The following is a 14,222-nucleotide window of genomic DNA, read 5'->3' as shown; positions in this document are numbered from 1 at the left end:
TTAAAAATCTTCAGGATTGGAGCTCAGATACCTGTATTTTAATAAGCTCCCTAGATGGGTTTGATGCCTCCAAAGTTTGAGAGGCCATAAACCACATGATTCTTGTAAATGGCACCTAGACAGATGATCAGATTTAAAACACACACAGGGGGACTTCCCTGGTGGTGCAGTGGTTAAGAATTCGCCTGCCAGCAGAGGGGACATGGGTTCGAGCCCTGGTCCGGGAAGATCCCACATGCTGCAGAGCAACTAAGCCCGTGCGCCACAACTAGTGAGCCTGCGCTCTACAGCCCATGAGCCACAACTACTGAGCCCACGTACCACAGGTACTGAAGCCCACGCGCCTAGAGCCCGTGCTCTGCAACAAGAGAGGCCACCACAGTGAGAAGCCCGCGCACTGCAACAAAGAGTAGCCCCCGCTCGCCGCAACTAGAGAAAGTCCATGTGCAGCAACAAAGACCCATCGCAGCCAAAAAAAACCCAACACGCACACAGATCTATTACTTTATTACTTTATACTCGTGTTTTTCAGATATATGCAGAATAAACCAACATGTACAATTTGTTAATGAAAAAGCCTGTATTTCTGCTCGTATCTTGTTATCATCCATTCCTATTGCTGCAATTTTATAACACTTTCACTTTCGTTCAAGTGTTAAATCGTGTATATTTATCCTTATCTTTAAAGTGAAAGGACGTTAGAGGAGAGTGTAAAAGTTGAAAGGGACCCGAGGTTATTTAGGCCTGTGTTTTTCAAAGGTTTGTTTGTGGTCCACCTGCATCAAAGTTACAGGAAGTCACAGGTTAGAAATACAGATTCCTGGGCTCTACCCAAGACCTGCTGGATCTTTAGGCTTGGGGCCTAGGAATCTGTATTTCAGTAAGCAATCCTGAGAATCACAGACGTAGTCCAGCTCCTCCTTTTACAGATGAGAATGCTGAGGCCCAGAAACGTGTGACTCGTCCATTACCTCACCAACAGTGGCAGAGGTAGAAATCAGACACAGGCCCTCAGCCCCCATGCCCAGTCTTGTTGTTCGCAGTCACAGAGCGGAGGGCTGGATTACGTCTCGGTTTCTCTCCCCGACCCCTCAGCCACTCACTTGTTTAGTTTTCAGAAATTTTCTAATTTGAGACAGCTGAGAAAATCCTGCGCTAGTGATAGGATTGCTGCCTTATTTGAGGACAGTCCTGCACAGATGCGACAAACGATCCATTAGCTTGTAAGGTGGTAATTAAAATGTCTTTTAAGCACATTGGTCATAAGTTTATTATAAAATATCGTAAATAAACCAAAAATAGTGCTATAAGAAACACCCATGTACTTGTTGCTCAGAATTAACAGATGTTTGCATTTTGTCATATTTGCTTCCTTTCTTTGTTTTCAGAGAAATAAGGCGTTATAGATACAGTTGAAGCCTCTTCCCTCCCAGTACTTCCTACCCCGTTCCTCTCCCTTCCCCTTGGACAGGAGACCACTGTCCTGAAACTCACGTGTACCCTTCCCATTCTTATTTTTCTGTTTTCTACTACATGCATGTGTATACAACTTTTAATAACATACAGTTTTGACTAAAGTATTTTATAATTTATACCTGTGGTATCACATTGTATATATCAATTGGCAAGATACTTTTTCTCAGCATTATTTTTTAGTGCCATTCCTCTTAACATCCAAGATCAGGTTAATTTTTTTTAAATTTATTTTACTGAAGTATAGTTGATTTACAATGTTGTTACTTTCTGCTGTACAGCAAACCAATTCAGTTATATATATATATATATATATACACACACACATCCTTTTTCCCATTCCTTTCCATAATGGTTCATCACAGGATACTGAATATAGTTCCCTGTGCTCTACAGTAGGACCTTGTTATTTATCCATCCTATAGATAATAGTTCGCGTCTGCTAATCCCAAACTCTCAATCCATTCCCTCTTCCCCACCCCGCCAGCCCTGGCAACCACAAGTCTGTTTGTTCTGTGTCTGTGAATCTGTTTCCGTTCTGTAGATGAGTTCATTTGTGTCATATTTTAGATTCCACATATAAGTGATATCATATAATATTTGTCTCTTTCTGATTTACTTAATATGATAATCTCTAGTTCCATCCATGTTGCTGTAAATGGCATTTCATTCTTTTTTATGGCTAATATTCCTGTGTGTGTGTGTGTGTGTGTATACACCCCCCCCACACATCTTTATCCATTCATCTGTTGATGGACATTTAGGTCGTTTCCACGTCTTGGCTGTTGTAAATAGTGCTGCTATGCAGGTTAATTTTTTTAACTGCTGTATTCCATTATGTGAACATACCACAGTTTAACCATTCTCCTATTGGTGGGTATTTAGGCTGGTTCCATTTTTTCACTGTCACAATGCTGCCATAAATACCCTTGTGAGTGTGTAAAATAGTGTCTCTGGGGATATATCTACAAGTGGACTTGGCGAGTCAAACAGTGCACACATCTTCAGCCTAACTAGGTATTGCTGAGTTGCTCCCCACAGTGAGTGTAGCCCTTTATTCTCCCAACAGCAATGTGTGGGCGTTCCCATTTCCCTACTTCAGAGTTCCTAACTGTGTTGTTAGGTTACCTTGGGAGGAGGGTTAATGCAATAACGTTACAAGTTCTGGGTCTTAAGTTTGCAATAGCCTTTTCCTTCAGCTCTCTTTTCCTTCTTAGAAGGTGATGCTCTCTTAAAAAATCTTCATTCTCGCCCTCGAAGACTTCTTGATCATATAAGTAATCTCCACGAGGAGGATGCCTTACTGGAGGAGGAAAGCAGCCTCTATGATGATATTGTGTTTGTGGATGTTGTTGACACTTACCGAAACGTTCCTGCAAAATTATTGAACTTCTATAAATGGTAGGTTATAAAAATGTTGGGTAGGTATTTATTTTTCTTTTGATGTAGAAACAATTTATCAACATCAAATCACTGAGATTTTTTAAAAAACACACAAACCTAAGAGCACTGTGCACCTGGGATGTGATCTATTGTATCCTGGTTCTTTGTGAGGACTGATCTTCTAAAATGCTGCCGCTTTACTATTTCGATGAGCTGATCCACAATGTGAACAATATTAATGTATCAAAAACAAACAAGGCAAAAGTTGATTCACTTTGAGTCATTCCTACTGGCATAGTTGTCTTGAGCCAACATTAGGTGAAAATCAGTGAGTTTGAAAATGGCCTATCTTCAGGCATTTTCATACCCACCCACCTATATCCCCCATTTACACCCAGGTTCCTGATCTGAATTCCATTCAGCTGAACATTCACATCATATTTCCGTTCTCTCCTCCAACCCATTTAAGAGCTATCTGCCCTAATTCCAGAAGCTTTAATAAGACGAAATTCAGCAACCCTTATAGTCTACCGTATTGTTAACTTCCCAGACCCTCCAGTACTTCTTGGATCTTGGTTGTAACTCCTACTTTTATTATAATACCACCACCAATAATAATATGCTATAACAGTGACTCTTCTTAATTGAATACATGTAGTTGTTAATATTATTAAGTTACTCTAGGGTCCCATAACTTGCTGTGAGCCCCCTGATACTGTCTACCCTGACTGTAGAACTGAAACCTTCTCTCTCTCTCTGTCTAGACCAAACCCATAAAGTATATTCACGTCTTTGTCTTTTTCTTTTTTAAAACTTTATCAGGGAACTTGTTGCTTGGTGAGCCCCAGAGTCTGTCCCTTCTTTTCTTCTCTGTTTTGCCCTGAGCAGAATGGGAAATCATCAAGTCCTTTATGGATATAGTTCCCTGGTCCTGAGGGGTAGACAGTTGAATTTATGGGTGGTAGTTTCATAGCTGGGGCAAGTCAGTGTAATTCTGGAGTCATCTTGTGGGTAGAGGTCAGATATAAATGTGAGCTGGAAATGTGGGTATGCCTAGAATACCAGGATTAAGTTTGACAGCTGTAGTAAGAGAAAGAGCCTTCTTTTAGCTCAAGGTCCCCAATGGGGTTCCTGTTACGGGTTGGCCAAGGCAAGGGCAAGGCTGTAAAGAGGTGGAGTGGGAATGGGGGTCCAGGCAGTGGGAGATCAGGACTGCTGAGTTCCAGGGCTTTCTATAGGGAGCTGACTCCCAGTTGTGGAAGTTCAATTTGGTCTAATTACTACCTCCAGTTTAAGTTTTGTCTCTTCTACTACTTGCGTATCCCTGTGATCTTGGCCTCTCTCCGTAGTCTCTCTGCCACTGTCTGTTCTGGGCCATCACGTGCACCTGGAACACTGCAGTGACCTTCTGACAGGCTGTACATCCGGACCCGCTTCCTAGTAGCCCATCCCCCCATCTACCCTCCACATCGTAAATGACATCTTTATTTTTCATTCATCTTTATTCAGGTGATCCATCAGTGACCTCAGTGTCCTTTATCACCAAAGTTTATTTCTAATTAGCAAATATTATGTGTGGCCTATGCTATTAACTAGAAATGAACTTTAGAAACGTAGGGTTATGCTTTTTGTTGTGGACCCATTGTTAAATTCACCATTTTGTGGCCTAATGAAACTTTCTCCAGATTTCTTTAATTCAAATTTCTGTCTTCTGACTGGTTCCCTCGCAAGACTCTGGGTAAAAGAGGTACAGGGATTGGCAGTGTGACATCAAAGAGCCAATTTTTTTTCTAGTTGCCATTATATATTTTTTTAATGTCTAGGTAAATGAAATCACCCTCTTGTGCCTTCCAGAAGGTCATTTGTAATAGCTGAATTACTGGAAATCGTTTCCAAGGGAAAATGTACTTCAGTGTTATAACTCAGCTTTTTAAACACTGTAAAATACCAGAGTGTACTATCAGTAGCAGCATGGAACACATTCTGTTGTACGACAGCGTTCTGTGTGAGAGGCCAGGTATGGCATCTATCCCCTCATCTGCGTGGCCCTCTCATTAAGAACACAAGGGGCAAGGTTCAGATGCTTATTAATAGGTATGCTGGCCTGACCTGGGCAAGGCCTGAGAAGCGTTTGTTTGATTATATATTCTACTTAAGCCAGATCTTTTTTTCATTGTATTCTTTCTTCTTCCTTTATACCTTTTAAAATTGGCGTGGCACCTCTCTGTTATACCCCTTTGTTAATATGAAGTGAGGACTGTAGCTGGCAGCAGCGATGCTCTTAGAGCAGATGCTCCCGATACTGGATGGATAAAAGCTGGCCAAGCATACAGACAGTACAGGGCCAGTTTTCATTAAGATGTTAGCAGTGTCACCACATTGGTGTTGCTCTGTTTCCTCGTATGGACGCCCTGACTTTCATATCCCCCCTTTCGCCAACAGGACTGTGGAAACAACCAGCTTTGATCTGTTGCTAAAGACGGATGACGACTGTTACATAGACTTGGAAGCTGTATTTAATAGAATCGCCCTTAAGAATCTGGATGGGCCTAATTTTTGGTGGGGAAAGTAAGTTAAACATTATTAGGCCATTGGCGTTCATTTCATGAGCATATGTTAATTTAGAATGAAATATACAAGTCACTTGTAAGAAAAATGTGGTTGAGATAGGAAATTTCCCTCTTAGGCCCCTGGATCACTATATTTTATTAATCTACAATTAAAGGGGAAAAAACTCTTAAATGGAAAACCTCAGGCTAATGTAATGAAGGATGGAAAATGATGTGGCTTTTATCCTCATGCCCTACATATTAAGTGCTACTCAAATTAGACGCTGCTGTACATTACAATAAATTTGTGACATTTCTGAAACCATTTTCTATGTGTCTTTAGGAATGCAATAGGGATTGGTGATTTATTTTTCATTTATTTTAATATATCTAAACAAGATGATTCAGAAACTCCATAAATGCAACTTGGAGAGAATTTAACATATGTCTTTTATATAAAACACCACTAGATAAATAATTCCTGTCCTTAGACGAGAACAATAATCTCTCATTCTTCTTTCCTTGCTTCTACAGCTTATTCCTTTGTAGTGATAATTAAGGACTCAAGCTTAACTAGTGGTAGGATACGTGTCAGAGCAACACAAAGAAGCCGACTCATGTTGCATGTCAGTTTCAGATTGAATTGGGCCGTTGACCGAACCGGGAAGTGGCAGGAACTGGAGTACCCCAGTCCCGCTTATCCCGCCTTTGCGTGCGGCTCAGGGTATGTCATCTCCAGGGACATCGTCCACTGGCTGGCTGGCAACTCGGGGAGATTAAAGACCTACCAGGTAATTAAGGATTTCTGACCTAAGAGCACACTGACCAAACAAGTTTTATTCCACTCAGTATTCCGTCATTAAAAGCACAGCCACCTGATCTTGGGGAAAGGCATGTTATTCATTCTAGATAGGAGTCAGCCCTCAAAGGTTAGGGATACACTCCTATCCCTCAAATCTAAATTTTATTCCTAAATCTTTGAGCCTTCTGTTATGTTTTCAGCCTATATTTAAAGGTATAGTCCCTAAAGGAATGTAGAGGTTTATATTCATAAGAAGGAAGACTAAGCAAGCTTAAGACTAAGCTTGTTTTTCTGCTGATTCTGAGATGGCAAATCAATGAATCTCTGCCCGGTTCTTAGATCCAGTGTCTCTTTCATACCGTCAGTGCTGGAAGTTTAAGGTCCATGAGAAAAGGGGCTGGCTGCTTACTTAGTGTGTATAGTCATACTTCATTGTGGTGTGTGTGCTTCGTGTTAATGGCAGGTAGCTTTTACTTCGTGTATCAGTGTTATAATACATCCTCAGCATTGCATGTTAGAATAATCACAAAACAAAGAAGTAGAAAGATTACTTACGGGAATGGGTGTGGCATTGTCTTTACAGACGAAATAGCATTTAAATTTTTACATTTTAAACTTTATGGGACCTGTGTAGGGTGAAGATGTAAGCATGGGCATTTGGATGGCAGCCATAGGACCTAAAAGATATCAGGTAAGCAAGCCTGAGTGGGGCTGGCCTCTATCAAACCTTGGGCAGAGCAGTGAATGGAGGTCTTCTGGCATCGTAACTGTGCTCTTGATCTAATTCACAATAATGGCCTAGATCTCACACAGTATTTGTCTGAGTCTAAACCAAAAGGAAATGTTTTGAATGGAAGTTCTCCTACTCACAATGAATTGAGTTTTTATACGTTTGATCAGAAATTCTTTGCAGCTTTAAAACACAAAAGAAGCAGCTGACTTCAGATTCTGGCAGTGAGGTGGCCCCGCAGAATGTGACTCCAGCTGCACCCACCTAAGTGCGGGCTCTGGTGCCAGGTGCTCAGGGGAGACTCTCCGTCCCACCCGTCCAGGGCCAGGGCAGAGACAGGCCTTCTCTGTTTCCTTTAATACCCCTGGAGGCTCTCGGCCCCCAGGGGCACAGGGCTCTGTAGGAAGGAGTGGTCAGTCTCCTGTCCCCAGGCGTGGCCTATAAAAGGCACACGCTGACTCCAGGCCCTTCTACTCTCCAGTTTCCTCTCCTTTGCCACCAGTTCAGCCATCCTTTAAAAAGACATTTTTTATTATATCCCTCCTTTTTATGTTCTCAAGTTGAATGGGATCTGTATTCTGCTATATTGCTGGAAACAGAAGCCAGTCCACAGAGCTGGGAAGTAGGCTGGTGGGTGAAAACTCGGACTCTGAGTCTGACAAGACTCCATTTCGATCCTTCCTACTCAGCCTAGCAGCATGAACTTCACCGTGACCTTGAGCAAGTTTCTTCACTCTTTTGTTTCTCACTTGTAAAAAGGAAATAATTCCTACCTCACAGGGTTATTGTGAGAATTAAATTGGATAATATTTATAAAGCACTTGGTATTGTCCCCCGAATATTGTAAACATTCCCTCAGTACTTGCTGTTGTTCATAATGCTATTTGGCCACCTCTTCTCCAGTAGCAAATACGAAACTCTGCATTTGTGGTTTCCCCACCCTCTCTTCATAGAACTCCGTTTGCAAACTCTTAATGCACACACTGCACTGTTTCTTTATTCCACAGCCTCGGGGTCACCGGTGGGTGCTTTTCCTACGCCCCACAAGCTGAGTGGCTTCACACATGCACTTGTCTTTGAACTTCAGCCTCACTGGGATCTGGAAGCTCCTGTATGCACGCTGTCTGTCTTCCAGCAAGGTGTGTCACGGCTCCCAAATCAGCTTTTGTTTTGTTTTTCAACAGGACAGCCTGTGGCTGTGTGAGAAGACCTGTGAAACAGGAATGCTGTCTTCCCCTCAGTATTCTCCGCAAGAACTAACACAGCTGTGGAAACTGAAGGAGTTGTGCGGTGATCCTTGTCGGTGTGAAGCAAGAGGAGGATGAGGTCAATTCGCAGTGTTAAAGGTCAGGGTGGGCGAAGGATGATCTGAGCGGAAGTCTGAGGAAAGCCCAAGGTTCGGCCGCAGATTATATGGTCTTTCAGGATAGTTCTTGGCTGGCACCTTCACGGGTCACCAATGTGGTATTTCTTAACATTTGCACAAAATTTCCGTTTTAAAAATCAACAGATACTGTAGCATAAGAAAAAAATTACTTATATATTGGAAGATGATTTGAAAAATACCAAATTGTTTATAAAAGAAAAAATATTTCCAAGTCCTAGTGCATCATTTCTGTTAGTAATTTATTACCTATCATTTTTGGTTAAAACTTGGCCTAGTTCAGAAATCTTGAGTAGTAACTGGAAGTTTGAATTTCAACCTGGATGGCAGAATAGCTCTGGATAGCCTAAGCAGGATAATTAAGGGCCAAAAAGAACTCACAGAAATGCTGTGTGATCACATATGAGCAGTGGTCACTGATACCAAAGTCAGGGGTTTCTGGAAATCATGTCAGATTTTGTGGATCTCTGAATGAAGTGGGCAACTTGAAAAGGAACCAATGTAACGCTGGGTTTTGGGCCTTGGTTTTAAAGTTCATTTATTAAGTGGACTAATTACACCCAAGTTTCCTTTTGCCCCTTAACATAAATCCTGAAGATCACAGCTTAGTACTCCTATTTTTTTAAAGTGCTAAAATTTTGTGAATATAAGTAAAATCAAACACCTCTCAGGGCTTTAATGCCATAGGGATGGATAGTTCTAAATCCTTGGCATTGAAAGCATCTTGTTTTTCTTCCTTTCATTGCCTAATGTTGACCTAACGTAACTGAATTTCAGTCGACGCTAGTAAGCTGCTGTAGAAGAATGTATTCTCAGTTTAGGTATAACTGTAGGGAAAAGCATGTAATTAATTTTTGTAAGTACTCAAAAAACAGTGCAACTGAGAAGAGAAATCATAGCATTTGTACTACATAGAAGATGTGCTTCCTTCAGTTTAAGGGACATTTCCCAAAATGACCAACCAAATCATTTTAGTAACCTTTTAAACCAGTAGCATCAACAAAGGATTCCATTAAAACTGGTCTTATGAAGACATTAACCGTGTTCAGATTCTCTTAGACTAGCGAGGTTCTATTTAGTATCTAAATCTTCTCATAATGAAAGAGTCAGGAACTATGGAATAAACTCTGAAAATCGTTACTAGGTGCAAAGCCTTTATTAGGGCTGTATACAAGCCTGGAAACGGTCTCTTCCCTGTGAAAAATACAGCTGTTTTACACTTAGGGCAACTTGTAAAACCTCATTTGTTCTGGACCGAATTGTCCCAATAAGTCACTTAATTTCCAGTGAACCCCAGTCACGATAAGCGGTCTAACCTCTATTAGTTGGCTGTTACCATCGCACTAACAGACAGTCTCCATTTTCCACAGAATAAAACTGTAATGACTGTTGATCATTTTCTAGTTCAATCTCTCTGCCCGGCATCTAAAATTAGACAAAGGGGTGGGGGTGATTAAGACAAATGTGGCAAAACCTCCCCCCAACAAAGATGTATGGTTTCCATTTAGAATCAGACCATGTTACGTAGAGACATAGCTTAGTAGCAAGTCATAGTGTGGGGAACCTGACTTTGTGTTTTGCTGGGCAACTTACTTTGGGACTTTCATAGGACAACAGAAGTTCTGACACAGGAACTCTGAGAAGACGTGACAGCAAGCCTTTCACCTTTTGAATTGTCATGGATTCTATCAAGGAAAAGAAAAACCATCAAGTTCTCTCAAAGGACAGTTACCTGTAAAATGAGCTCACGTGACAAGACCACAACTGTAATGACAGCTGTCACTGTCATTTCATACTATCAATTTACCCAGGTAAATGATCAGGGAACGGCTCACCCACCGCGTGGGCCACCAGATCAGTGTCACCACTTAGGGGGTCGTTTGGGAGGCTGGGGGAAACGGAGCCGATGACTGACCTAAGTGCCCTTTGATAATGAGTTTTCATACCATTTCAGCGGTGTTTAATAGTTCCTCCTTAACCTGAGTAAACCAGAAATCATATTCTCAGCACAGAAGAATAAACGTGAGTGAAATCATTAACTTTTTAAACCTTTGTGCTTACTTACTTACTTATGAGGTACTGAGAGAACGCTGGCATGGGGGTCGGGCGCCATGAGGATGCGTCTCAGTCTCTCTGGCTTTAGTTTCCTCCTCTGTAAAGTGAGGTGTAGACTAATGCTCCACAAGCCCCCTTCCAGCGCTCCCAGTCTGTAATCATTGTGGTTTATGTGTGTAATGCGATACACATACAGGGGACCACCAGGCATGGCAATGTAACTTAATGAGGAAAAGCTTTGGTTTGTTCAGAAAACACTATGAACTTCTCTCCAAAGATGGGTATGGTAAATACTGGACGTCTGATTATGAGCACAGTTTCTTTGAAGCTTTAGCTGGAGGTACAGCAATAGTGTGGTGTTCCTACAACAATCACATGTATTCAAACAAATATTTTTCTATCAAAAACAATTTTTGTAAAAGCTGTTTTTATGCAACTTGTGATAATAAATGTTTATTTTAGAATAAAAACTGGCCCTTTTCTTGTTTATGTACCGAATATAGACACTAAATAGACTACAGTGTCGATTAACATAATTTGCTCTTTTATTTGTGAATATATGATAGATAATCTTGTCCTTTCAAAAGATTTAGGTGGACTGGCTTTCCTTGTGCAGAGGGTGGTTAGTGCTGGCTTAACTCTGACTGCTGAGTTCAGAGCATATAGGACTCAGATTTGGAATCGCCTGAAGCATAATGATGACATATAATTTCTCTAATCTCTGCTAGTTCCACCTGAGGATGAATAAAACTCAGACCGTGAACACCGTGGGAGGTCGGGGAGGAGCCATCAGCCCGGGACAGCACTCATTTGCGCTCTCCACAGTGCCTGACCCAGAGGGTTCTGCGCCTTCCCAGGGGAAGCCCAGGAAACGAAACTTAACACAGCCCTAGCGAGAACATTCTTGAGCACGTTCCCACAAGTTGATTTCACGTAAGAGAAGGAAAAGTGCAAACACGTCCAAAGCTAACTGCTTTTAACAAAGTCCTGGCCCTCTCCCACTCGTCTGTCCCCATGCATGCCCTTACTGACAGAAGGGACCAGTCATTTTAAATCATCATTATGTAACAGTGGCAACATTACACTTCACAGGCATAGAAACTGGATTTCTAGTAAGTAAAAATGGAGCAATACTGGTAATTTGATACTAGATGATGGTTCTGGATCATAAAGGTACTTCTTTGGGCACAACCAAAGCCTTCCATAAGCAATCCCATGATAAGCTTGTTTTATTTGATAAAAATGAATTAAAAAATCAATGTGAATTCACTGCACTGACAGGGAAACAGAAGGGTATTTCACTAGAGTCATTTACGGTAATAGATATTTTATTTCTTCTTCAAATCCTCACTGTGCTAAATTTAAGCTGTTTATATTTTAGTATTTAACTGTGAATCAAGTTTAATTTTGAGATTCAGACTAATTTTTCTTTTGACTGACAGTTTAAGGTAAGTTACATTGATCTAATTTTGTTGACATAAAAGTATTTATTTTCCAAATAAAACAAAATCAGTTCCAACAGCATCAAGGTTTAAAGTTCTGAAATAAATAGTTTTTGTTTTAAAGAAAACCATTTCAAGCGTGTCCATTAAAACAGCGTCCAAAAAAAAAAAAACAAAAACAAAACAGCGTCCAAGAGCTGTCTCTGCAGGGGCTCCTGACTGGTAAGGAATAGGAAGCACCCAAGCCCAGTGCCAGAACATCTCTGGCCAAGGAAAGCCCCTGGAGCAGCAGTGTGAGAACTAACCAGCAGAGGGCCTGGGGGAGGCCCCGAAGGGCGAGCACTCCCATGCTACTGCCTCTGGCTGAAGAGGTAACCGCGACAAAGCTGTTCTCTAGATGAGCTGAAAGTTATGCGAGACTTGAACTTTCAGGGGAGTGATGTTATTAGCATGGTGTTAGCATTTTAGAACGTAAAAGCTAGTGGAAACCTATAAGCTGTAAGAGCCCACAACTTCAGAAATGAATGAAATGCTTTACCTCCAGCCACCTCGAGTTGAGGGGCCAGCGATTCAGAAGCATAAGGAGGAGAGAGAGAGACTCATTCTTACCTGGCAGTTGTTTCTCTATGACTTTCTGATCAAGCTGATTAGGATGTTTTATCTTCAGTGCTTGAAAGATAAAAGGAAAGAGACGAATTGAGCCCTGCTGTAGGACGGATTTACATCACATGCACACTACCAGCCGCGGCCAAAGGATGCAGCTCTTCATACAACTTGGCTCAAATCCCACTAAAGGAATAGGATGCTTATTGATGTTTGAAATTCCTTCTATTAATACTTCACTGAATTACTAACAACAACAAAAAAGAGCTGGACCAACATTCTATGGCTTTCCTGTTTCTCCTTAGTACTTCTTTCCTGACGTTTTATCTAGGTTTTCAAGTGTAAGAAAAGCCAGGAATTTCCAAATCACAGTTCAGTTCACTACTCAAATACTTCCCACATGTGCGAAACTGTTAAATGAGTTTAAAGAATGGGAATTGCTAACATGTTCAAAGTCAGAATTTAGATATGTTTGAGAGTCATCATTTCTTTAAAAATTGAACTGCTCCTCTAGGTACTTACTTAAAAGAAACAATCCCTATAAGGTCATCACTATTTCAGCATCTAAGGACTCGAACACAAATAAGCGGTCTTTGAATGTGGGGTTCTTACTTAGTAGCTGGTTTTTGAGCAAAAATGGTTGTTGCACTTTGAGTTCCCCATCTTCAGGTGCGCCATATTCTGTTTAAGTAGAAATGAAAAAGGATGAATGATAAACCAAAAGGTCACTGTAAGGGAAAAAAAAATGTACAGGTTAAGTGTCAACCTAGCCTTTTCCTTTCCCAGGATGAACCCAGCAGCAGCTGGATGCGAACCTGGGATCTGCTTCCTTTTATCTGGTTACTGGTTTAGTGTATTTTTTGGAGGGATGGCCAGACAGCAACGGCTGCCAAGCCTGGAACCCTCCTGTCTTCCGTGTGTCCCATCACGGGTCCCTAGAGACAAGACGAGGCTGTGCCTGCAAATACTGAGAACGCTGACGCGAGTTTCACCTTTGGTCATAGCTCCCTTTCCTTCTGGGACCTGAGAGAAACTCGACTCACAAACAAACACCTTCACCAGGTTTCAGCCAGGTCGTGCAGTGCTGCTCTGGGCACCCAGAACCACCGCTGCAAACCAGGTCCCCTGCCAGGAAATGCAGCCTCTTCCCCTCCTCTCACTTCTGCCAGGACCACCAGGGACGAAATGTCTATAAATACCCTCCACGCTCTGCTTTGTATTCCACATTCTTAGTGGGGAGATAGTGAGCCATACCTGCAGGGCTGCTTTAGAGCCGTCCCTGCCCTGCCCCCGAGTGATTTAGAATTCACCTCAAGTGGCCAGGAAATCGGGCCAGCTAATGGAGTCATCTGACAGCAGTTCCCACGGGCAGCTTCTCTTCCTTAAAGATAATGTTCCAGCCTGAAGTGTTTATGCAGTGAGCTTCTCACATTCTTAAATATATAAAAAAGAAAACTGCATAAGAGGGAAATTTGGAATAATAATGAAATCGAAATGGAAAGTACATCAGGGACAAAGAGTCCTGAAGTCGGAGCTTCAGTGTCCAAGGAGCCAGGCTGGAGGTCAGGAAGCGCCTTGCACACCAAGCGCCAGGGCTGGTGAGCCCTCGGAACAGAGCACTCAGGAAAGCTACACTCGGCTCTCATGAGCATTAAAATTACCTGGGGAGAGAGCTTCAAAAATACCAACGCCTAGGCGCCACAGTAAATGTCCTTCCTTTAAAAAATTCCCTAGGGTATAGCCAGGGTTGAGCTAAGCTGGAGGCCTTCCTGCCCTTCCTGAAGTAGGAAGTGGGACCCAC

General features: G+C 41.9%; 2 protein-coding genes across 10 annotated transcripts in view; one reads left to right on the top strand and one right to left on the bottom strand.

Moving 5' to 3' along the window:
* B3GALNT2 (beta-1,3-N-acetylgalactosaminyltransferase 2) overlaps positions 1-10,846 on the top strand; it is a 57,933-nt gene extending 47,087 nt beyond the window's left edge. For 3 of the 5 annotated variants that reach the window (XM_033431269.2, XM_033431267.2, XM_033431268.2), the window contains 6 exons: positions 2,691-2,874; positions 5,299-5,424; positions 6,037-6,196; positions 6,842-6,898; positions 8,122-8,283; positions 9,931-10,846. In XM_033431269.2, coding sequence (XP_033287160.1) covers positions 2,691-2,874; positions 5,299-5,424; positions 6,037-6,196; positions 6,842-6,898; positions 8,122-8,262 — 668 coding nt within the window. In that variant the 3' untranslated portion in view covers positions 8,263-8,283; positions 9,931-10,846. Of the gene's footprint in view, positions 1-2,690; positions 2,875-5,298; positions 5,425-5,939; positions 6,197-6,841; positions 6,899-8,121; positions 8,284-9,930 lie in introns of those variants that run through there. The other 2 variants (XM_049697342.1, XM_033431270.2) reach the window with 2 other exon arrangements.
* TBCE (tubulin folding cofactor E) overlaps positions 9,459-14,222 on the bottom strand; it is a 109,794-nt gene continuing 105,030 nt past the window's right edge. For 3 of the 5 annotated variants that reach the window (XM_004271548.4, XM_033431265.2, XM_033431266.2), the window contains 4 exons: positions 13,034-13,102; positions 12,428-12,487; positions 9,915-10,006; positions 9,459-9,746 (listed from right to left, as the gene is read on the bottom strand). In XM_004271548.4, coding sequence (XP_004271596.3) covers positions 9,654-9,746; positions 9,915-10,006; positions 12,428-12,487; positions 13,034-13,102 — 314 coding nt within the window. In that variant the 3' untranslated portion in view covers positions 9,459-9,653. Of the gene's footprint in view, positions 9,747-9,914; positions 10,007-12,427; positions 12,488-12,943; positions 13,103-13,731; positions 13,855-14,222 lie in introns of those variants that run through there. The other 2 variants (XR_004484097.2, XR_004484098.2) reach the window with 2 other exon arrangements.

Source organism: Orcinus orca, chromosome 14 (genome assembly GCF_937001465.1).
Source record: "Orcinus orca chromosome 14, mOrcOrc1.1, whole genome shotgun sequence".
Lineage (NCBI taxonomy): Eukaryota > Metazoa > Chordata > Mammalia > Artiodactyla > Delphinidae > Orcinus > Orcinus orca.
This window is presented reverse-complemented; position numbering and strand designations above follow the sequence as displayed.